We start from the raw sequence: 26,668 nt of genomic DNA on the forward strand, positions 1-26,668 counted from the left end.
TCTTCAAGGTTAGTGGGTGAAAAAAAGGTCTCGATTTTTTTCAATAGCTTGTTACGCACCGTAGAATATTTTTTGAAACTTTGTTTTGGATATTAAGTTTAGAAATTTATTCTAGGTCTTTATATTGAATTTGATTCGATTCTTCAAGGTTAGTGGGTGAAAAAATGGTCTCGATTTTTTTCAATAGCTTGTTACGCATCGTGGAATATTTTCTAAAACTACATTTTGGTTATTAGGTTTAGAAACTTACTCGGTATCTTTGAATCGAATGGTTCGTAACTCTGGTTCAATTCTTCAGAATTGAAAAGTTAAAAAATGTATCGATTTTTTAGCACTCTCGTATTTACAGTAAAATATTTTCTAACCTACTGTTTCCCAAAAAGTTAAATCAAAGTTACTGTATTACTGTAAAACGCATCCAAATCTGTTTCTAAGTCTAACGTTTCACAACGATTCGAGTCCGGTTGGAAAATATCCCAACTCGCGATTAAATATCCAATTACTCTACCTGTTTATTTTCGGTCACGTTGTATCGTTGTACAGATTCAACGAGCGTGCCTCGAACAGTCACTAAAATTGTTTATAAAAAGATTTTCCACCTCGAGACAAGCGCGACAACTCCCCGGGGTTGAATTACCGGGTTAAGAAAAATAATAACTTGAAAGCGGGTATTTCTGAACGCGAGGAAATAATCGCCCACGGTCGACCATTATCGTTTTACCCCCACCCCCCTCGCGCAGGGGGTATGAAATTAACCCCTTGAGTGGAAATGACAATTCCGCACGAATTCTTTGCGTCGAACTTAATTTCGAGTAACCTAACCTAACCTAATCCCAAATTAGATTATCGTTCGACGAGTATAATTCTTATCCTTTGTTTTTTAAATTATACCGTTACTTTGTAAATCTACTGTACAAAAAGCAAACTAATTTTCATATATTCGTGAATAAAATTAATACTGTTGACAAGTAAATAAGTTTTATTTTATCGTAACTGGCATAAGCTAAGGCAAGGATAGACCTAATCTAACCCCAAACAATATTATCGTTCGACGAGTATAATTCTCATTCTTTTTTTTAAATTACACAGTTACTTTGTAAATCTACTGTACAAAAAGCAAACTAGTTTTCATATATTCGTGAATAAAATTAATACCGTTGACAAGTAAATGAATTTTATTTTATCGTAACTGGTATAAGCTAGGGCAAGGATAAGTGCAAGTCAGCGATCAAGTTTTTCAGGTTAAGTTGGCTAAGACTGTAATGGCTCTATTATAACAGTGCGTGTGCATCGTGCCTTTCTCCCCTTTTGTTCATGCTTGGTGCGATGCGTACGATGTGAGAGTTACGTATAAAAGAAGCGTTTTTATATTTCTGCAATCTTCTTTGTAAATCGAAAGTTTTGCGCCAAAGTAGGCACAGATTGCTTTAGAATAAATACATAAAGCAAGGGGTTGTCAATGGAATTGCAAATGAGCACGGTTCGTTTTAATTAATTTCCTCTTTAGATCGTCTTCGTTATAGTTAAAAATAGATTCGTGAGTTTTAACGAATGCAAACAAAATGTTTCGCAATAAGTGCATGTAGAGTCGCCATTGCGATAAAATTGAACGATCACAGTTTGCTTCGAAACGAAACGCAAGGCAAGGGGTTGCTAATGGAATCGTAAGGCAAGGGGTTGTTAATGAAATTGCAAATCCACGCGCTCTGTTATTAATTAGATTCCTCCTTGAAACGTCTTTATCTTATTCAAGAATACATACGTCCACAAATACAAACAAAATATTTTATTTGTTTCATAATAAGTGCATCTACAGTCACCATTGTGATAAAATTGTACGGTCACAGTTTGCTTCGAAACGAAACGCAAGGGGTTGCTAATAGAATCGCGAATCCACGTTCTGTTATTAATTATCTTCCTCCTTGAAACGTCTACTATATTTAAAAACAGATTTACAATTTTTACGCTAACGAATGCAAACAAAATGTTTCATTTGTTTCGCAATAAGTGCGATAAAATTGAACGTTCACAGTTTCCTTCGAAACGAAACGCAAGGGGTTGCTAACAGAATCGCGAATCCACGCGCTGTTATTAATTATCTTCCTCCTTGAAACGTCTTTATCTTATTTAAGAATAAATACGTCCACAAATACAAACAAAATATATTATTTATTTCATAATAAGTGTACCTACAGTCACCATTGCGATAAAATTGAACGTTCACAGTTTCCTTCGAAACGAAACGCAAGGGGTTGCTAACGGAATCGCGAATCCACGTTCTGCTATTAATTAGCTTCCTCCTTGAATCGTCTATTACATTTAAAAACAGATTCACAATTTTTAAGCTAACGAGTGCAAACAAAATGTTTCATCTGTTTCGCAATAAGTGCGATAAAATTGAACGTTCACAGTTTCCTTCGAAACGAAACGCAAGGGGTTGCTAACGGAATCGCGAATCCACGTTCTGCTATTAATTAGCTTCCTCCTTGAATCGTCTATTACATTTAAAAACAGATTCACAATTTTTAAGCTAACGAGTGCAAACAAAATGTTTCATCTGTTTCGCAATAAGTGCGATAAAATTGAACGTTCACAGTTTCCTCCGAAACGAAACCCAAGTGAAGGGGTTGCTAATGGAATCGCGAATCCACGCGCTCCGTCGTTAATTCGCATCGTCTTTGAAACACGGCGTTAAACGCTCGTGATGAGTTATCGCGGCACCGAGTACCGTAATATCGCGGCAACGAAAACGGAACCGGGATGAGAACATCGAGGCTCGTATCGCGGATGTTCGAGCATTGCGGACGTGTTATCTATCGCGGTGATAAGACGGTGTGTGGTTTAATTATCTGGCGTACGGTGCTGATACGGCCCCGCACCCCACCCCCCGTGTACCACCCCCGCGTTATCTACGTCGACGCGTAAATCGTCGGCAGTAAATCCGTAATAACGGCACGAGTAGCGGGCGAGTTTTATCCTTGAACTTAAAAAGCCTGTTAACGAGGATGTGCATCGCGGTGCATCGCGGTGCATCGCGGTGCACCACTCCCGAGAGCCGCGGAAATTAACTCTGGTTCGCCACCATCGTGCTCTCCCCGCTTCGCTTTCGAATTACGCGAGAGGAACGACGATGGACGACGACGTTGTATCTCGAGTGCGAGCGGATCGACGATTAGATTAAATATTTTTTTCTCACCGAAGACTTTCAATTTACTTCCTTATCGCTCGATACACTTTGGGCGCGCGATATATTGGTACTTCACACCGTGAGTGTATCGTTTTCTTTTTTTTTCCAAACGCGAGTTTCGCGCACGAGCAGCGCCGTCTTTGAATATCGCAGGGGAGTTTTATTTTTTATTTTAATTGTCAGTGAAAAGTTTCCGGGTGTTGGCCTACAGTGTAGAATATATATTCGAAAGCTTATATTTTTCGAGAATTTTGTTCTAGAAATTTGAATGCCTCGACTGGTATTGTTTTATATTGATTTTTTTGTCAAATGTGGAAGTAAGTAAGAGTAAGTGCAAGTCCAGATACTGAGGACCTATATTGTACAATGTACTTCAAAACCTATATTTTTCAAGAAAATACATTTTATGGTTTCTGAATTAAATTTACTAGAAGAATAATGCAGTTCTAGAAATTTGAATGTCTCGACTAGTACAGTTATATTTATTTAATTTTTTTATAAAATATGAAAGTAACTAAGAGTAAGTGCAAGCCTAGGAACTAAGGACCTATATTGTACAATATACTTCAAAATCTATATTTTTCAAGAAAATACATTTTATGGTTTCTGAATTAAATTTACTAGAAAAATGCAGTTCTAGAAATTTGAATGCTTCAACTAGTACAGTTATATTTCTTTAATTTTTTTATCAAATGTGCAAGTAACTAAGAGTAAGTGCAAGTCCAGATACTGAGGACCTATATTGTACAATGTACTTCAAAGCCTATATTTTTCAAGAAATTACATTTTATACTATATCCCAATTCTGTTTACATAGTTTCTAATTTAAATTTACTAGAAAAGTAACATAGTTCTAAAAATTGGAATGCCTCGACAAGTACAATTATATTAATTCACTCTTCTTTATAAAATGTGCAAATAACCAAAAGCAAGAACCTGGATCCGAGGAGGATACTGTTCACGGCTACCGAGACTCGCTTGCGAACGCATTCGCCAAAGATCGCGAACCATAATATCCACCCCCTAGTATCCACTTCAATTGGGAGTACTCGGGATAACTAGACCTCTCGCGGAATTCGAATCATCGAGGACGTGTACGGGCGACTCTAGACTTCAATCTCCGGCTTGTACGTGAAATTATGCGCCGTGGTGCTCGCGAATCCAGAATACTCTAATGCCTGTAACCTGATCGATCCAATCGATCGTTATAGATCATATAATAAACAAATCGTGTTCTGTCACGATCGATTGTCCTGATCGTGACAAAAAATAATCCATATCCCGGTATTCGCTACCAGGTGGTTCCACTCGGAAGAAATAGATCTCTCGTCGCGTTTGAACGATAAAAGTTACCCTTGCGTTCCAATCTCCGACGATTGTACAAATCTTCACTGTTGCGTCGTCGTTTTCGCTTCCGAGACTCGACAAACGATCCCATCGAGAATGTGACCCTTACCCGTGCGCGTAATTTACCTTGGAAAATATAAATGTTCGGGAAAATAGTACCGAACACGAATACGTGGCACTAGCGCGCAACACAAACCCGGTACATTTGTTATAGGCTATTATCGATACTGTCGAAACGGTTGGAGGTGGTTCGCGGAGGATTAACGGGCATAAATCTATCGGCATTAGGTGTCAAAACGAGTGTACCGTGAAAGCACGCCAGACCATCACTCACCGTTCGATTTTGTCCATGGTGGTGGGATGCTGCAAGATGGTTTGCTGTCCGGTCATTTCGACGACGCATTGTGTACCGAGCTCCAGCTCTGAAATAATAAATCACGTTGGTCAGTGTTGAAAAATGCTCCGGGATTAGATTTATCCGTGTATCGACGGTGCACGGTGAAACGCGGCGAGGAAATTTCGTTTTCGAAACGTTCGCGCATGCGCGACCGAGGACCAAAGGAAACCGTGGGTGTGGACCCCGATACCGGTCCTCCCCCGTTTCGCTCGGTGTACGAGTGCATCTTTAAACTCGCTCGTTGTTGCATTATTTGGTTCTGATCTCGAAATTATATGCAAAATGCGTACGCGTGGAAATGAGTAAAATAGAAAATATTCTCTGCCTTATATCTATTGAGTTATTGGGAAAGTTATTTTGTTATTTTTTTTTTTTGGTGAAAATGAAACACGATTTGTTTGGAGTGTATAAATATTTCATTAAATTATGTATTCGCCATTTTGGAAAACGAAATTACTTGCAGAACAAGCCAATATTTAAATTTAACAGTTTTTGGTAGCTATCTATGTATGTCTTAAATCTATTTAAACTTGACAGTATTTATTAACTATCTATGTATGCCTCAAATCTATTTAAACTTGACAATATTTATTAACTATCTATCTATGTCTCAAATCTATTTAAACTTGACAGTATTTATTAACTATCAATATCGATTAAAACTATTCTACTTTTCTTTTGCAATCTTTCTATTTCTCTCAGCCAATTAACAACCATCGTTCTTGCCTTCAAAGATATCCTTCCTTAAATTAATATTAGGTTGTTCCGAAAGTAATTACGTTTTCCAAAATGAACAATATATAACTTAATAAAATGTTTATACACTCTAAAAGAATCGTATTTCATTTTCACAAAAAAAAAACGAAATGACTTTCGTTTTAAACAACCCAACAGCTTCTACTCTGTCGCAATCTCGAATATCTCGTAGAATCTACGTCCAAATCGTAGACATCCTCTTCGGTCGCAATCCGTGCCTCTATTCGTTACCTACCTCGCCATAAACACACTTTGTTCCTGCAATTGAACATCGACCGTCGTCTTTACCTACCTTCGCTAAATATTTTACTTTTCCTATCGAGGTTAAGTCTTCGTTAGTTACTCCGTTGAAACAAGCGTCGATCGAACGTAAAAACGGAAGAACGATTGCACTTTCTGCACGGTCTGGTACCACGGGGAATAAGAATCGTTCGATCGAATCTGCGCGGTACAATCGAAAGCCAGATCTGTGTCGTTTGACCAGACTGCTCCAATCAACTAGGTAAACCAGCTGACCGGATCACCGACCTAACGTGTCCTTCTTTCTTCCGATATTCGACATGGTTACCGTCCACGTACGTAATAAAATCGTGATCTCGTGCATAATGGAACACGTAGAACGTAGACGGGATCGTTTTGCGTCAGATCTACCGGCCTCTTTAAATAAGTATTACGAGTTCGAACATGGACGACCACGACATCGATCCCGCGCACGACAATCGGAACAGAAGCGATCCGTACGGTTGAAAAGAGATCGAAACGATCGGGAATAAAATTTGTTTTCGTTCCTCTTACGTGAAACGTTCCTCCAAAGTCACGAACATACGCGCGCATTAATCACGCGGGACCCACGGCGGCGTTAAATTAATTATTTCACCTTTATGCAAGAGGATCGACCACCTACGCAATAACGTCACCAGACCCGGCAGCGTTGGACAACGCGTTCTTGTTGACGTTGCCTGTATACAACCGTATACACGTTGCACACCCGGGGGGATTTATTTAATTATAAGTCCCGAGCATACCGAACAGTGGCACGACGTTATACGAGCAACGAGTTACCACGCTGGATGAATTTTCAATCGAGAGAAGATTCACGCGAGATTGCTTGGAAAACGTAGCAACGCCCTCGGTGATAAAATTGTAAACGGGTACCATGGGAATTTCGAAGAGAATCGATGGTTAAGGAAAAAATTGTATTTTAATCCGGTATGAAAATTAACTTCGTCGACGATATTGTTGATCGGTTGTCGAACGCTTTCGCGGATAACTAGAGGCGGAAGAGAAGCGTAAAAATTTATGTTTCCCTCGGTTCGCGTTCTTTTCGTGTTTCGATCATCGGGAGTGAAATCGTTTCAGCTGCGAGCGGGACGATTGTTTCGATTATTAAGACATTCGACTGAGCAGTCGAAGTATTTCAAGTGTCTTTCCGTAGGTTTGGAATTACCAAACGACAGCTGTGTAAACAGGAAGATGTTACACTTGTATGGAAAACGATAACAAGTAACGCGTTTAAAGGGGGTCAACGACACGTTTGTGATAATCATTGTATTCTAGAGAATAGAATTTTGTGTGGAAATTGTACAGAAAATAAATATTTAATTTCTAAATACGCTGGTTTTTCTTTTCTCTATGATAAACCTATTTTTTTATAACAAATGAAAATTAACCTATATTTTTTCTCTATAATAAACCTATTCATAGAATGCAAGGAAAAATTTACACTTTGAAATCTGTGTGTGATTTTGTCATGGGTCAGAAATGACCCGGCTTCGGCTTTCACGAGGTCCGTCCTCAGAAGGTTACAAGTAAAATTGTTTCATTTATCAGAAGTCAAATTTTTTTAATTAATCGCGGTAAAATTGTTTCACTTATCAGAAGTAAAATTGCTTCACTTATCAGAAGTAAGATTGTTCCAGTTATCAGAAGTAGAATTGTTTCATTTATCAGAAGTCAAATTTCTTTAGTTAACTGGGGTAAAATGATTTCAATTATCAGGCGTAAAAATTCCTTCGGTTATCGGGCGAAAAATTATTTTAGTTATCGGGGACAAATTCTTTCGGTTAGCCGGGGTAAAATTGTTTCACTTATCCGGGGATACATTGTTTCGGTTATCGGGAGTGAAATTCCTTCGGTTATACCGTCGAGTAAAATTCTTTTAGTTACCAGGGAAAAGTTTGTTCAGCTAACCGGAGTAAGATTGCTTCACTTATGCGGGGAGACATTGTTTCGGTTATCGGGAGTGAAATTCCTTCGGTTATACCGTCGAGTAAAATTCTTTTAGTTACCAGGGACAAAATTCATTCAGCTAACCGGGTTAAGATTGTTTCACTTATCCGGGGAAACATTATTTCAATTATCGGGAGTGAAATTTGTCTACCGTCGAGTAAAATTCTTTCAGTTACCGGGAACAAAATTCATTCAGCTAACCGAAGTAAAATTGTTTCACTTATCCGGGGAAACACTGTTTCAGTTATCGTGAGTGAAATTTCTCTCGGTTATACCGTCGAGTAAAATTCTTTTAGTTATCAGAGACAAATAACCGAACTAGATTATTCGTTCAGCTAACCGGGCAAAAATTGTTTCACTTACCAGGAACTCTCTCGGTTATCCGACAGACGCGCTCTCCGATTTAGCGACAGCCTCGTATCGAGCAACCGCGAACCTCACCGTGGACAAATGCGAAACGTTGTGGAAACCAGGTCTCCGCGTTTGCTTTTCACGGACGAGAGAGTAAGAAACGTTCACGACCAGCGGCAATTGCGGTTCGGTGGTCATCGTGGGGTTAATAAAAGGTACCGAGCTCGGACAGGAGAAGCGAATAAGAAAGAGGGGAAGCCGTACGCGTTGTAATATACCTCGGGGGCTGTCGCGCGTCGTAATGCTCGTTACATCTACGGCAACACGTAATCGTATCGCGCAACAACAGTTTGCGAGCAAACATTCGCACTCGAGTTATTCAAACAAACCCACCCAAGCCCCGCGTGACGGGGTCGATCCGATCGATCCGCGAGACGCAAGCAACGGGGCGGGGAAAGCCACCCGAGTTTATTAGAAACTTTTCCAACGGAAAATCGGCTACCGTGGTGAACCTCGAATCCCAGTCACCGAGAGAATCCAGCAATTTCCAACCGGTGACTTTTATACCAAGTCATGCGCTCACCGCTTCTCCCATTTCTCGAACCGAAACCCGCTAAAACTCGACTTCCTAGTTTTTTACTTATACACTTTCCTCGCCGATAAAATCTCTCCTCGTGGAATCACGCTCACTCGCAATCTAGCGCGTTAGGATTGGAAACTTCTCGCTGATGGTCCGGACGTTGATGGAGGATTGAAACCGAGGATGAGTCGTGAAATACAAATTTTAGAACAGAGATGCAACCATGAATTGTTCTAGCGTTTAGTAGTAGTGAAGATTTGTGTAGTTTGCTATGATCGACTCTTCCAAAAATTTCTTAAATCGAATTCAAATAGAATTCGTTTAGTAGAAGTGAAAATTCGTGTACTCTGCCATGATCAATTCTTCAAAATTTCCTCAAACAGAATTCAAATACAATTTGAGTTCCTAATTTTTTATCCAAACACTTCTCATTAGTCGTCCAGACGTTGATGGAGGATTGAAACTGAGGATGAGTCGTGGAATACAAATTTTAGAGCAGAGATACAACCATAAACTATTCTAGTGTTTAGTAGCAGTGACCATTTGTGTACTCTGCCATGATCAACTCTCACAAAATTCCTCAAACCGAATTCAAATACAATTTGAGTTCCTAATTTTTTATCCAAACACTTCTCATTAGTGGTCCAGACGTTGATGGAGGATTGAAACCGAAACTGAGTCATGAAATACAAATTTTAGAGCAGAGATACAACCATAAACTATTCTAGCGTTTAGTAGTAATGAAGATTTGTGTAATCTGCCATGATCAACTCTCACAAAATTTCTCAAACCAAATTCAAATACAATTTGAGTTCCTAATTTTTTATTCGAACACTTCTCCCTCCGATCAAATCTTTCTCCTAGAAATTTCAAGGCAATTAATTCCTGCGACACGAGTTGCTTGGATTTTGAACATTTCGACGGTGGTCTAACCATAGACGGAGGATTAAAACCGAACACGAATCGTGGAATAGAATTTTGGCGCAGAGATACAACTCTAAGCTATCCCCATTGTTTCGAAACTATCCAAAGTAGTCTTCGTTAGCTATCGTATATTGTCCACGTGCTTCTCTAATTCCCGAAGAGTTTGCAACACAGCTGGACGACCATAGTACCCGATACCCGTTTCAAAATTGCTTCGCGTAACTCGTGCGGTTACTCCAGGTGACTACATCACGAGAACACAGGAGAGTTCCGTGAATTCAAATTTATCGGCAGATTCTTCGTTTCTTAGCTCCGAGACTGATGAAATTGTTCGTCATCGCAATCGTAGGGAAACAAATTAGAAAACTTATCACCGTCCAGTCATTCGATTAATGATAAAGGTACGTGTCGTCTTCGAGTATCGATATCATCGAATGGATGATACAATCTTTGCGAAAAAATAGAATCGATAAGGTTTTCTATATCGACGATTTGTATCGAAACTAGTCAATTGGAAATCTCTAGTTTCTATAACGACGATCGAAATTACAAATTAACCCGAGAAAAGTAATAAAATGGTAATCTCTAATTTTCGATTTAACATCTCTATTTATTATATGGAATATAACCCGAGAAAACTAATAAATTGAAAACTTCTAATTTTCAATCTAAGATCTCTATTTATTATATGGAATATTTCAGATCTTTATTTACTATATCGACGATCGAAATTGCAAATTAACCCGAGAAAACTAATAAAATAGCAACCTCTAATTTTCGATTTAAGATCTCTATTTATTATATGGAATATAACCCGAGAAAACTAATAAATTGAAAACTTCTAATTTTCGATCTAAGATCTCTATTTATTACATGGAATATTTGAGATCTTTATTTCCTATATCGACGATCAAAATTGCAGATTAACCCGAGAAAAATAGTGAACTGGAAACCTCTAATTTTCGATCTAAAATCTCTATTTATTATATGGAATATTTCAGATCTTTATTTTCTATATCGACGATCGAAATTGCAAATTAACCCGAGAAAAGTAATAAAATAGTAACCTCTAATTTTCGATCTAAGATCTCTATTTATTATATGGAATATTTGAGATCTTTATTTCCTATATCGACGATCGAAATTGCAAATTAACCCGAGGAAACTAGTAAACTGGCAACCTCTAATTTTCGATCCAAGATCTCTATTTGCGTTACGGACGATTCGAAGCCACCGATCGAGCCAAGGCACGAGAAACCGTTAAATTGGAAATCTCTATTTTCCATATCGACCATCGAGATTACATATTAGCCCAAGGAAACTAGTAAACTGGAAATCTCTAATCTACGTTCCGAGAACTCTATTCGGTGTATCGATGATTCGAATCGCGGTTCAACACGCGGAAACCAGCAAAGTGGAAATCTCTATTTTCGTAGCGAGCGAAGAAACGGAACTGGTACGGGAGAATGACGGACAGTGAATGAATCGACGCGATCGTTTAAACCGAGACAAAAGAAGCAAGAAGGCGTAAGAGCACAGAACCATGCAAAGAAGCCATGCATGAGATCTTATGACAGACACGAGTCATAACGCTCGTAACATTCAACTCCGCGTGCATACGTAATCGCATAAGGCGGTAAATCCATACTAAGCGACCGCTCGCCTTAACTTTATTCAAACGCATCGGCAACCTGCTCGGCCAATCGGATCGATACTCGTAACGCGTGTTCATTCATGACTCGATGCGCTCGACGGTGCAGGATCGGTTTTCTGCTCGCGCACGGCTCTTTCGAAAATTCTGGCCAACTTTACCAGCCGGAGAAACAGATACGTAGACATAGGCGTAGTAATCGTGATAGTCTACGCCACTGCGAATGCGTAGTTCGTTGGAATTTTCCGGAGAAAAATTAAACCCGGTTCAATATTTCCTTTATTTGTTTAACAAGTATGAAAGGAAATATCGATTCTATTGAAATTTGTAAAGTTTTTTCGATAGTCGAAATATGTGACAAATTGTTAAATATTTGTAGTAAGATTTTAGTACTTTGGAAAAATGAAAACAAGTAAAATAGTCTCTTGACGCTTATCTTTAACCTCGACAATTTTTAAAAGAAGAACTATTGTATCCATAATTAGTAGGTAGGTATGGAGTCTACGCCATTGCAAAATCTAATTCGTTGGAGTTTTTCGGAGAAAAATTAAACCCGGTTCAATATTTCCTTCATAATTTTAACAAGTATGAACAGAGCTATCGACTCTATTGAAATGTGTAAACTTTCTTCGATAGGTGGTAAAAATGTGTGAGAAATTTTTAAACGTTTGTAGCAAGATTTTAGTACTTTGGAAAAATGAAATCAAGTAAAATATTCTAGCGACGTTTATCTTTAATATAGCACAGAATTACATTCTTGATATTTAAAAAAAAAAAAACTTTTATATACATAATTAGTAGGGAGGTATAGACGTAGTCGATGTAATAGTCTACGCCACTGTAAAATCGTAATTCGTTGGAATTTTCTAGAGAAAAATTAAACCCGGTTCAATATTTCCTTTATAAGTTTAACAAGTAGGAAAAGAAATATCGATTCTATTGAAATTTGTAAAGTTTCTTCGATAGATGGTAAAAATGTGTGACAAATTGTTAAATATTTGCAGTAAGATTCTAGTTCTTTGGAAAAATGAAAACAAGTAAAATAGTCTCTTTACGCTTATCTTTAACCTCGACAATTTTTAAAAGAAGAACTATTGTATCCATAATTAGTAGGTAGGTATGGAGTCTACGCCATTGCAAAATCTAATTCGTTGGAATTTTCCAGAGAAAAATTAAACCCGGTTCAATATTTCCTTCATTAGTTTCACAAGTATGAAAGGAACTATCGATTCCATTGAGATATGTAAACTTTCTTCGATAGGTGGTAAAAATGTGTGACAAATTTTTAAACGTTTGCAGTAAGATTCTGGTTCGTTGGAAAAATGAAACTAAGTAAAATATTCTCTCGACGTGTATTTTTAACCTCGACAATTTTCCAAAAAAAAACCATTGAATCCATAATTAATAGGTAGGTACAGACGTAATAGTCTACGCCATTGCAAAATTGTAATTCGTTGGAATTTTCCAGAGGAAAATTAAACCAGGTTCAATATTTCCTTCATTAGTTTAACAAGTATGAAAGGAACTATCGATTCTATTGAAATTTGTAAAGTTTTTTCGATAGGTGGTAAAAATGTGTGAGAAATTGTTAAACGTTCGTAGCAAGATTTTAGTACTTTGGAAAAATTAAATCAAGTAAAATATTCTCGCGACGCTTATCTTTAACCTCAACAATTTTTAAAAGAAGAACCATTGTATCGATAATTAGTAGGTAGATATAGAGTCTACGCCATTGCAAAATCTAATTCGTTGAAATTTTCCAGAGAAAAATTAAACCTAGTTCAATATTTCCTCCACAACTTTAACAATTATAAAAAGAACTATCGATCCTATTAAAATTTGTAAACTTTCTTCGATATTGGTAAAAATGTATAACAAATTATTGAATATTTGCAACAAGATCCTACTTCGTCGAAACAATAAAACCAAATAAAATATTCTCTTGTCACGTATCTTCAACCCCGACAATTTTCCAAAAAAAGAAACCATTCTCTCCACAATTAGTAACTACCCACGATAAATTTAAAAACGCAATGAAATTACACTTCTCAAAACTTTCCCGCCTAACAATCCTACCTAATACAGTAGTTCCTCCGCAACCTTAAAAATGTTCCAAAAAAATAATCATCCACCCAATCAACGCATAAAAATTTGTAATCGTTCTTGAACAGTCGGTGAATACGCGCAATAAATTTGAATAGAATCGATGTAGCGGTTTTTTCGTTACAAATTCCCCGAAGATACACCTCCGTCCAATCTCCCCTACCCCGGTCCCATTAATTGCAATTGAATTAAACTCCGAGCCAAATGGTCGTGTCGCGCGTTCCCCTCTCGTGAATGCATCGGCGTGGATTCTGCTGGACGTTGGTTCATTGACGTTTTCGTCGATGTTCATTGACGAGGTTACGACGACTTATCCGAGCGTGCCAACGCGCAAACGATATCGTCCTCTACGGACTGTTTTAATTGCCTTGGCGAACGAACGTGACGCTGCCTTGATCACGGCGATCCAATCGAGCGAAGGTGAGACGATCGGCTATGCTAAACGACGGTAAACGCCTTATCTGCCACGTAATACCCAGGAAACTTCGAGTAACGAGTGCGTCACCGATATTGCCGGTAATCCTTTTTGCTAAGCAGTGTCGTATGCAGGTCTTCTAGGGAATAATACTATCGCGCGGAAACGGTCAGCGCGGACAGTGCAGCCTCTAGAGATATTCGGGACCCGATCACTCACTTGCTAATCAACAATTTTCCCACGTGGGTCGCTGACGGTGTACTATGTACCTCGAAATTTATATTTTTCAGGAAATTATGGTTTAAGATACGATTTAATTCTGGAGACGTAGTTTCGAATTTGGAACGAATTATGAATATAAATATGAATATTTTTATTGGGAATTCTTTGGTGTTTATATAGTATATGTTTGTTGAGGAGATACTAGTTAATATGTATTGGTGTTGAATGTACTTTAAAATCTATATTTTTCAGAAAATTATATTTTAAGACACGATTTAATTCTGGAGACGTAGTTTCCAATTTGGAACAAATTATGAATATTTTTATTGGGAATTCTTTGGTGTTTATATAGTATATGTTTGTTGAGGAGATATTAGTTAATGTATATTAGTGTTGAATGTACCTTAGAATCTATATTTTTCAGAAAATTACATTTTAAGATACGATTCAATTCTGGAGACGTAGTTTCCAATTTGGAACGAATTATGAATATTTTTATTGGGAATTCTTTGGTGTTTATATAGTATACGTTTGTTGAGGAGATATTAGTTAATATATTAATGTGATCTTTCAACGTCAAAAGTAGATAAAATAAACTCTGTAAAAGAAAATACATGACCGCAAAAAGGCCATCAAAACGATCCAAGCCTCCCTGTTTTTGTATAATACATAAAAGTTACAACACAAAAACTAAAACTTTTCCCCCTTTTTTTATTATTTCATAAGTTTTCAAAAATTCCGACGGACCGACTTGCGGTCCTTATCGACTCTCGTAAAGTTTTTACAATTCCCTTTCTCATAAAATACACAGATTTAATACTGCCTGATATTTCGATGTTGTAATGTTACATATTCGAAACTAAAAATTAAATAATACCGCCTTCGAATCTTCGAACGTTTTTTTCCCGCTAGTATTTTTGTACTCGAGCATTTTTTTAACTGCTTATTACTTTATTTTTCATAAATGTGGAGCAACTAATATGTCCGGAGCAAATAATCCATTTTCCCGGTACTGAGGACTGTACTGAGTATCTAGGAATCTAAGGCATGCGAATTGTTGAAAGAAACGTTAGAACGGAACTGAAGAAGCGATAAAAATAAAGAACGTAAAGAAAGGGACAGTAATTTCCGGCCGACAGCAAAAAGCTTGTACAATCGAGGCAGCGAACAAGAACGAGATTTATGAAATTCAATGTGAACACGGAATACACAGTGATGGAAGTACTTTCACGATTATGTTTCACCGTTTCTAACGCGTCGAGTGCATTAATAGCGATGTTAACTTCCTAAATTCATTTCGATATCTTAAAAACGTTTATGTTCCGAGATTATTTTAACCGTAAAGCATTCTACCTTGTTTCATTCACTTTGTTTCGATCGATTAACCTCAAATCGTTCTACGACCCAAATTTTGGAGTAAAAATGTCCCGAATGCAATAACAAAAATATAAACATGTCACAGAGACTTCGATTACTCTAAGCTACAATTCAATACTAGTAAATTGTGTAATTATTTCTTTATAAATATTCGATAATGTTCTATGCATTTGTATGTAGCTACTCTATGCAGCTGCTCGCCAATTATACCCTTATTTAAGTTTCGTATTTTTTTTACCAACGATTAAACCAGAGTTAATTAACAAAACTTTACGCCACAATGGAGCTTGATGATTGTACTTTTAACATACGCAAAGAGGAAACGGAAAATTTCAATCGTAACTTCGGAACTGAATTTTACATAGTGACCAAATTTTTTCCTATTTATTCGAACTCGTTATTTTAAATTCGTAATACGAAACTAAAAACATACAGAAGATATTATAATGGCTTCAATTATAGAAAAATAATACAAGGAACGAACTTGGGTTAATATCGAGCGTTGAAATATGTTGAAATACTATTTATCGAACTCGTCATTTTAAATTCATAATATGTAACTAAAAACATACAGAAGATATTATAATAGCTTCAATTATAGAAAAATAATACAAGGAACGAACTAGAGTTAATATCGAGCGTTAAGATACGTTTGCCTATTTATTCGAACTCGTCATTTTAAATTCATAATACGTAACTAAAAACATACAGAAGATATTATAATAGCTTCAATTATAGAAAAATAATTCAAGGAACGAACTTGGGTTAATATCGAGCGTTGAAATATATTGAAATACTATTTATCGAACTCGTCATTTTAAATTCATAATACGTAACTAAAAACATACAGAAGATATTATAATAGTTTCAATTATAGAAAAATAATACAAGGAACGAACTAGAGTTAATATCGAGCATTTGAGATACGTTTGCCTATTTATTCGAACTCGTCATTTTAAATTCATAATACGTAACTATTGAATTGTTCGGAAAGTTACTTCGTTTTTTTTTGGTGAAAATAAAACACGATTTTTTAGAATGTATAAACATTTTACTAAATTACATATTCTCCATTTTGGAAAACGAAATGACATTCCGAACAACCCAATAAAAACATACAGAAGCTATTATAATAGTTTCAATTGTAGAAAAATAATACAAGGAACGAACTAGGATTAATATCGAGGGTTGAGATACGTTTGAAGATGTATGTCAATGTTTCAAAGCCCCTGGTCGTGACAACGAGAATTTTCCAGCGATTAACGCTGGATATATAACACGACCGCTAACGTTCTCGTTTTAAGGGAATTATTCATAATCCTTTAATTTCGCCGCGCTCTCGACAAAAATGTCGGTCGGTTGAAACGGAAGGAACCCCGAAAAAAAAAAAAAGAAAAAAAGGAAATTACACCGTTTTGCGGGTCCCTGAACAAAAACCAAACGAACCATCCTTTCTCGGGTTCTAATTAACCGAAAGAAGCACTCGTCGCCCGTACGTTCGCAAACAGAAGGAAGATATCGAGGCAAAGAAATCGTCGAACAGCTAATGAAAATTAAACGAGAGAACCGGCAGAACGTTTTAATTGGCTCGATGCAACCCTTCGTCGGCGAAGAAGAAAACGTAGATCGCGATCTAAGCGTCCTCGATACCCTCGTTAGAAATCTATGTAATCGATCCAACGATCACCGAGTCGTTTTCAATTTCACCCTTGACTACTTACAACGAAACAAGTGTTACAGTACGAAATCGGTGTTACTTTAGCCCCTAGCAATTTTTTTAGGAAAAACTGCAGGTTTACTCCTGCAATTCTGATGAAATCGATCCACAAAATGGCTATGTTTCTTTTTTTTTTTGTTTTTTCATAAATTGATTGAATATGTTGTTCAGATGTAAGAAAAAGTGATTGAGTGGTAAATAAGTTTCTTTTCTTGTAAAAAATGAACAAAATTATATGTAAATATGTAAATATTGTATCTTAATTTTTTTCATAAATTAGTTATGTTACTCAGATGTAAGAAAAAGTAATTGTAAGTGGTAAATAAGTTTCTTTTCTTGTAAAAAATGAACAAAATTATATGTAAATATGTAAATATTGTATCTTAATTTTTTTCATAAATTAGTTATGTTACTCAGATGTAAGAAAAAGTAATTGTAAGTGGTAAATAAGTTTCTTTTCTTGTAAAAAATGAACAAAATTATATGTAAATATGTAAATATTGTATCTTAATTTTTTCATAAATTAGTTATGTTATTCAGATGTAAGAGAAAGTGATTTCAAGCAGTAAATAAGTTTCTTTTCTTGTAAAAAATGAACAAAATTATATGTAAATGAGTACATAATATTGTTTCTTAATTTTTTTCACAAATTAGTTATTATTCAGATGTAAGAGAAAGTGATTTCAAACGGTAAATAAGTTTCTTTTCTTGTAAAAAATGAACAAAATTATATGTAAATGAGTACATAATATTGTATCTTAATTTTTTTCACAAATTAGTTATTATTCAGATGTAAGAGAAAGTGATTTCAAACGGTAAATAAGTTTCTTTTCTTGTAAAAAATGAACAAAATTATATGTAAATATGTAAATATTGTATCTTAATTTTGTTCACAAATTAGTTATGTTATTCAGATGTAAGAAAAAGTGATTTCAAGCGGTAAATAAGTTTCTTTTCTTGTAAAAAATGAACAAAATTATATGTAAATGAGTACATAATATTGTATCTTAATTTTTTTCACAAATTAGTTATGTTATTCAGATGTAAGAGAAAGTGATTTCAACTGGTAAATAAGTTTCTTTTCTTGTAAAAAAATGAACAAAATTATATATAAATGAGTACATGATATCGTATCTTAATAGAAATTACAAACACGACCAAAAATTGAAATCAGTGTGGTATATTTCCAAACATGGGTTACATAATCCCACGTTGCAATCTTTAAAACGTAATCGAGTCTTTTTTTCTTACTTTTTCTTCCTGACTTCTCTTTACTGTTGATATTATGCACTACATTTGACACGATTTATAAGCAATTGTACAATAGACAAATTTGAAATTAATCGAACGAACAATTTCGTAGATCAACCGAGTGCTGGACGACAAGATCCTACCGAACACGATAATTACAATGTTGCAAAACTCCATCGTTTTGTAATCTCAAGTAACGGAACCTGCGCGAAAATAAAGTTGAAATACCGTTCAATAACTACAAAATCTCCATACTCGAATCGGTGGTTATCTCTAGAAAAAAACTTGAAATAATTTATCTATTCTTATAGCTCCTCGATGTACATAGATTTCTAATAATAAAATTCGAAATCGGCACTTTGTTCGATCGAGTACGCGATCGGGATAAGGGGATTCGTTTGTACGATAATTATCGGTCTTGATTTTGTTTTTTCGAAGCCGGAGGAGCTACCGTGTTCGTTGTTATCTTTACTATCGGTTTTACGAGATCGACCCAACCTTCCCTGTTTTTCCTTTCAGCTCGCCGACCGTCATCCTAACTCGTTGAGATATTCATACCTGTTCCTCGTGATACCGTTCTCATCTTATGGATCTTTATCGCACAACACGGATCCAATCTCGGCGAAAATATTATACCAACCTATACATTTTGATTCCAACGTTCCGTATACCTCCCTAGTGTTTTTTCCTCTCCCGTGCCATATTTTATCAATCTCGTACGTATCTTTTTGTTCAATTTTTTCGATACAGATACACGACTCTTTTCATGGAATAAATTCCAGCTACTCTTACCGAGAATTTTATATACCATTCTGGAGGTGGTTCGATCCGGACGAATCACACTTTTTCTATTTCAAACGACAAATCGTTACAAATACTGTAGTATCGGATTTTCGGCGTCCGCTTAGGCCTGCTTCGAGCGTAGGCCTAAACAAGATAACGTGCGCGGTTGGACTCGAGTTGAAGTAAACATTTAGCGCCGATCGGCCCGTTAGTTTTCCTGGAAGGCACGAGTATCCTTTACAGGGGGTCTTGTGCGACGACCGAGCGTGAGAATGCATGGGGATGAAAGGAAATACATGTGGTTCGGAGAAAGTGAAGAGTGTTTAGAAAAGACGGGTGATTGGGATGGCCGAGCGTGGCCGAATGTCTGAAGTGAGAGAGACTGAGGATTGGAATGAAAGAGAATGAATGGGAATGACTATATAGAGCGCGAGAAGAACGTAGGAACATAGTATGACAAAGTATGACGACGAGAGTATGTCCGAAGAGTGTGTCGCGGACGGTATGACTAAAAAGACGATAAGACGAGACAACTAAAAGACGTATCCAGCGAAACTAACCACTGACACTACATCTAACACTATCATCATTGTAATATATAATATTATTAAATATACTTTAATATACCACATCAGAGCAATAGTTATTTGGGGGCTCGTACGGGGATCAATCATTCAAAGACCTCTTCTCCAGAGATCCAAGTGATAGGAGGAGAGAAAAGAACAACAATACTTTATACAAATATTAAGTACACAAATACTTAATAACATTGTATATGTAGAGCGAAATATATGTATAGGAAAATATGCCTATTCCTCTATTATAATAATATATTCCCTGTGGATTACAGATGGAAATATATTACAAAAAGAAAAGTCAAACCCGCTCGCACCGCGAAACACACACACGCGTTTTCTCGAAAACCCTTTCAAACTTTGTCTCGATACCGGTCGACTCACGTCCGTATCGGTCGCTGGTTACATCACGACTCGTCTTTTGTCTTTCGCACAGGGTTTCAACGAACTATCGATTTACCGAAATAGTCGCTCACTCGATCGAAACTTCACGCGATTCGCTCGTGCAAAACTCGTCCCTACATATATGTTGTTCTTTCTCTCTTCGAATCACTTGAGAAGAGGATCTTTGAGTGATTGTTCCCCGTACGATCCCCCAAATAACTGTTGTCCTCGTGCGGTATATTAAAGTATATTTAATGATACGATATATTACAATAATACAAGTATTAAACGTAGCGTTGGTGATTAGTTTCGCTTTCTACTAAGGTAGAACACGACCACGTATTAAACTAAGCTAACCGTCTTTGTGCCTTCGGCACGCGTCTTGATCGTCTTTGTTGCCTAAGTCTTACACCGGCCTTTCGTCTTAGTACGTTAGGACACAAACTGAGACATACTGTCCTTTCGTACTTTATACAGTCATACCCATTCATTCTCTTTCTTTCTATTCCTCAGTGTCTCTCACTTCAGACATTCGGCCATCCTAATCACTCGTTTTTGTAAGCATACCTCACTTTCTCCGAGTCACAGATACTCTCTTTCGTACCTATGCATCCTCACACCTGGTCGTCGTGCAGGACCCCCCTGTAAAGGGATTATCGGGCCTATCGTAAAAGCTGGCGGACAGATTGGCACTTTGGCGGCGAGAAATTTGAAGATGTTTGAGGAAGGAGAGAACGGAAATATAAGGAAGTGGGGAGAAGCGTTTCATCCCGGGCCTGCTAGTGGACTCGTCAGTAATGCATCCTAGCAGGCCCTGCCTTATACGCCGGGACATTGGAAGATCGGTAAGAGGTCGTATATATAGCGATCGGAGCAGGTACGGGAACTTGCGGGAAACGGTTGGTGGTGAGTTTCCCTCTGGTGGCAAGCGTGGGTAGTGCCGCCACATAACCCCCTTGCCAGTGGTAAACGATACTTTGAAGTTCCGTCCTGATGTCCCAGTGGCGTAGCTATTTCTTCCGTTGTTCGGTGGCACAACAGGCACAGGAGGAGGTTGTCTAGAGTAGTGGACGAGAGGAATGGTTCTTTTTCGTAGTAAGGTCCAGCTGCTGTCGATTACGGAATACGCGTGGGGCGAGCATCGTTTGCTCAAGCCGCGTTTTGCTTGTTGTCCGACGTTGATGCGTGAGCGTACCGGTATTTCTGAAACGCATCGGTGTGGTCGGTGAATAAAGTCGACTAAGCTGCCTGCTGTCCTCCTGGGGTTGATCCTGATGGTCAGCCGAGAGTATAGCGTTCGTGTCGTCGCTGGCAGGTCGAGGAGTCAACCCTCGGAGAGGGGGATTAACGAAAATCAGTCTTTACGTTGCGTTCCTTCCATCGTCTTGTGCTGCACCTCTACTGCTGTTGTGCTGTTGTCCAGAAGGTTGCGTCCGTGTTCCTAGACAGGGTCACCACTTTGGCGGCGGTTTGAAGTTTGTTTGTGGAAAGAGAGAACGGAAATATAAGGAGTGGGGAGATAGCGTTTCATCCCGGGCCTGCTAGTGGACTCGTCAGTAATGCATCCTAGCAGGCCCTGCCTTATACGCCGGGACATTGGAAGATCGGTAAGAGGTCGTATATATAGCGATCGGAGCAGGTACGGGAACTTGCGGGAAACGGTTGGTGGTGAGTTTCCCTCTGGTGGCAAGCGTGGGTAGTGCCGCCACAGCACCAAATGTTTACCTCGACCCGGGTCTGTCCGTACGTGCCGCCTTGATTAGGCCCGCGGTCGAAACAGGCCCAAGCGGACTCGGAAAATCTGATCCTACATATATATTACAAAATTCAACGTATCACGAAGGAAGAATATTCTCGTTGCATTCGTTGTTTTCACGTCGTCGTTCCACGAATTTTCTCCTCGAAATCACTTTTCACGGATCGTTTGGAAAATCTGGCCCCAGGTGGGCTACCAGTGCTCCTTAAATAAACGTTGCTTGCTTTCGTTTTCTTTGAATCCATCTGCCGCGCCAGGTAGACAGGTGTTCGAGCTGGTTTGGACCTACGTGAAGAAGGTGAGACACTAGACGCGAGTATTCGGGGAAAGGACCCTCGAAATATATTTTTAGACCTCCTGGGACATTTTTATACTTCAACCTATTTATGGGCGAATTATTTTCTTGGAAACGATGAAACATTCGAATCGATACCGTACCATCGTATACGACGAACCTTTTTTCATTTGCAGGAATTTTTATCTCGTAATTTATTTCGTTTTTGGGAATAAAAAAGAGGAAATATTTTTCGGAGCTAAGTTTTGGAGCAGAGAACGACATCTCACGGCAAAGAAGCTTTTATTTTAGATAGAAGCATCAACGAGATACTAAGGTCATCTTCGTATTTTCACCTACAGATAAAACAATACCAATCCCCCAAGAACCGAGCAAATTTTTACACGGAACGTCTTTGTTGCTCCGAATCTTTGTCTTGTGTGCATCCTTTTATGTACGTAACACTAGAGCTGTTGATGGTGAGTGTATTACTATTTGTATCGAATTAAATATGTATCTTCGATGTTAGAGGGGAAAGGGGAAATTAATTTACGAGTATCATTAGTTGTCTATTTTGATAATTGTTCACGAGTATTGTGGGCAAAGACACGGTTAATAATTGAGTAATTTTAGAAAGAAGAAACGAACGTATTACAATTACTATTTGTATCAAATTAAATATGTATCTTCGACGTTAGAGGGGAAAAGGGGAAATTAATTTACGAGTATCATTAGTTGTCTATTTTGATAATTGTTCGTGAATATTGTGAGGAAAGACACGGTTAATAATTGAGTAATTTTAAAAAGAAGAAACGAACGTATTACAATTACTATTTGTATCAGATTATGTACGAATCTTCGATGTTAGGTTGAAAAAGGGAAATTAATGCACGAGTACCATTAGTTGTCTATTTTGATAATTATCCACAAATATTGTAGATAAAGATACTAGTAATTTTAAAAAGAAGTTCGAAAGAAATGTATTATTATTTGCATCACACTAAATAAAAAGTTAGATGGGGAAAGGGGAAATTAATTTACGAGTACCATTAGCTCTCTATTTTAATAATTGTTCACGAATATTGTAAGCAAAAAAACGGTTAATAATTGAATCATTTAAAAAAAAATTTAAAACAAACGTATTACTATTTGCATCACACTAAATAAAAAGTTAGATGGGGAAAGGGTAAATTAATTTACGAGTACCATTAGCTCTCTATTTTAATAATTGTCTACAAGTATTGTAAACAAAGACACGGTTAATAATTGAGTAATTTTAAAACAAAATTTCAAACAGGTCAAATTTACCCCTTTTGTAGTTCTAGCGTTAATCCCTTACTCAACGATTCATGTTCTCAAAACGTGTGTCATAATCAACTGCATAATCGACTTTTTGACTCATCAGGATGGTGTCCCCGCTAAAAACGAACTACCGACAATTAAAACGAGATACGGACTATTTGCTAAAAATTCAACACTTTCGTAAATGTTAAAACTGTATCAAAGGGGGCTTCTTAGATCGGTGAAACGTAGGTTCGCTCGAACCGAGAACACATGAATTTTTCAAGAAGATAACGATCCAAAACACGGAAGTCACATCTGCAGGGAATGGAAAACACAGAAAACGACATCAACCTATCGGATCAGCCACCCCAGTTCCCTGATGCAAATCCAATCGAAAATACGTGATCTTAACGAAGCACAAACTTAAAAAGAATCGTATATTAAGATTAAAAACCTCGATAGACTAGATTCGTTAAATATAGAGATCGTTAACTGTATCTTGAACAGAAAAATTGATAGAATCAAGAATTGATGTAAGTCGAACTATTATTTCCAATGGAAAAAATTGGACTATTAAAATAAGAGAGTATCAGTGTCTTGTACGTATACTCGGTTTGTACAAACTTTTTTACGAATAAAATCATATTTAGAAAAATATCAAAGACACAAACTGTACGTTTGGCTCTGATCTCCTTCCAACGAGTCTCGCACGATATTGTAAAAGAAAGGGTTAGTAAACAATTTTTGGAATACTTCGTCACGACTTCTCCAGGAAATATATTATTCTTCGAACCATTTCGAAGAATAATAATACCATTATTGTCCCGTAAACAGGTCAAGAGAACAATCTTGTCTCGACGAGAAATTACGAAATTTTCCACGTACCTGGAACTATCAATAACGTACATTGGTTTCGAAATGTTGCAAAAGTGTATCCTCGTTCTTACATCCTTGAACGAAATCGCGTACAAGCATTTATTCGAGTTATTACACTACTGGAGAGCATCGTACACTTGTCGTCGCGTAACCGGTGCTAATTAACAAGTATAATCCCGTTTTAATATACATAATCGTTTCGATTTCGAGGATCGAATCGTTCGTAACGTAGATAGGTAGACGTCACGGTGAAGTGGTTCCAATTTCGATGAAACGATTTCGCTTAATTGGTTCCGCTGTACCTACCGATGACAACGTAATAGGTACCGCAACGAACTTTCGTCCATTTGGAGCAAGTTGCACGATCGGACCGAAGCATCTCGTATAAGTTGCATCGTGGACCGAGGCGAGCACGGAAGTTAAACGTCTTACCGTGAAATTGAATAATTTCGACTGTCGGGAAACGTTCGAGAACCCTCGAGAATTAAACGAGATCGATAACGTTACTATCGATCGGGAAATCACAACGAATCGCGAATTCGTGTAACATATAACGAAACGTTTCGCGACGAGGTCTAGTTTCGAGAGGAAAATCGTACAATATTTGATTTAACGCGTGTTTAACGACGATAGAGAGTATCCTAGAGGAGGAATTTCGAGTAGAATTCCTGGAGGAGGAAGACATCGATCGGAGGATTTAGAAACAATGAGATCTCTAACGGTTGGGAGACAATTTAGCGATTAATTAAAGTACGAAAGTAGAAGGTAACCTTATGAGAGAAGTTAGCTTGCAGAGAAGAAAGAAATTAGCTGTTGGAGGATTTAGAAGCGATGGGAGCTTCGACAGGACGATTTAGTGATTAATTAAAGAAGAAAGTAAGAAGTGTTCTAATAGGAGAAGGTTGGAGGACTTAGAAACAGTGGAACATTTGACAGGGACAATTTAGCGATTAATTAAAGACGAAAGTAAGAGGTGTTGTGATAGAAGGAGGTGGATTATGAAGAAGAAAGAAATTAACGGTTGGAGGATTTAGAAACAATGGAATCTTTAACAAATGGGACAATTTAGCGATTAATTAAAAATGAAAGTAAAAAGTATTCTAATAGGAGGAAGTGGATTATAAAGAAGAAAGAAATTAGAGGTTGAAGGATTTAGAAACAATGGAACCTTCGACAAGGACAATTTAGTGATTAATTAAAGACGAAAGTAAAAAATATTCTAATAGAAAAAGGTCGGAGGATTTAGAAACAATGGAACCTTCGATAGAGACAATTTAGTGATTAATTAAAGACGAAAGTAAAAAGTATTCTAATAGAAGAAAGTGGATTATAAAGTAGAAAGAAATTAGCAGTCGGATTTAAAAACAATAGAACCTTCGACAAATGGGACAATTTAACGATTAATTAAGCACGAAAGTAAAAAGTATTCTAATAGGAATAGGTGGATTACAAAGAAGAAAGAAATTAACAATCGGAAAATGTAGAATAATTTAACGATTAATTAACGACAGAGTGCTGGAAATATAAAATACAATCCTTGAGGGAAAAATAAACCGAGAAGTCACAAATCGTCGAGTAGCCGTAGGATCGAGAAACGTGTGAACTTGTGACGATTGAAAGACCGTTTAACAATTACGTATAAAACGCTGGAAGTCATCCGTTCGAACAATCGATCTTCGTAGAAATTATTCTTAAATCGGAAGCTAGCTCGTCGACGACTCACCGGGCTGTCGTGATCGAGAAACAATAGGACTTGCAACAGTTGGGAGACAATTTAACAATCGAGCACAAAACGGTGAAATCATTGATCGTAGGAACGATCGAACTTCGTGGAAATTATTCTTACAGAAGTCATCGTGAAGCAATGACGGATCGTCGAAGGATCGAGAAACAATAGAAGGTCCAACCAATGGGAGACAATTTGATTCGATCAACAATGGAGCGTAAAATCCTGAAAAACGAACCGAAACGTTCAACGAGAGTATCCAAAAGCTCTACCAGGTTTCCAGTTCATGGAAATCGATCGGTTGGGAATCGATGATCGAGGAAAAACTAACGAAAGTAACCCTGGCTACCATCGGACGCAGAAACGATCGGTTATCAGGTCGTAGGTTCGAGCCGAGAGGGTTCAAGCTCTCGGTTACATATCAATCAGCTTCAGTTCGGTCAATTTAACAGGGTGATCAGGCTCCATCAGTCGTCGGTTAATCGGATAATCAATTAGTTGGC

General features: G+C 37.4%; 1 protein-coding gene across 9 annotated transcripts in view; it reads right to left on the reverse strand.

Annotated features, from left to right (window-relative positions):
• The window catches only part of LOC143154719 (kinesin-like protein KIF13A), a 201,053-nt gene that overhangs the window by 163,506 nt on the left and 10,879 nt on the right, over positions 1-26,668 (reverse strand). For all 9 annotated transcript variants that reach the window (XM_076326670.1, XM_076326674.1, XM_076326668.1 and 6 more), the window contains exon 2: positions 4,869-4,956. In XM_076326670.1, coding sequence (XP_076182785.1) covers positions 4,869-4,956 — 88 coding nt within the window. The remainder of the gene's footprint in view (positions 1-4,868; positions 4,957-26,668) is intronic.

The sequence above is a fragment of the Ptiloglossa arizonensis genome, chromosome 1 (genome assembly GCF_051014685.1).
Source record: "Ptiloglossa arizonensis isolate GNS036 chromosome 1, iyPtiAriz1_principal, whole genome shotgun sequence".
Taxonomy (NCBI): Eukaryota; Metazoa; Arthropoda; class Insecta; order Hymenoptera; family Colletidae; genus Ptiloglossa; species Ptiloglossa arizonensis.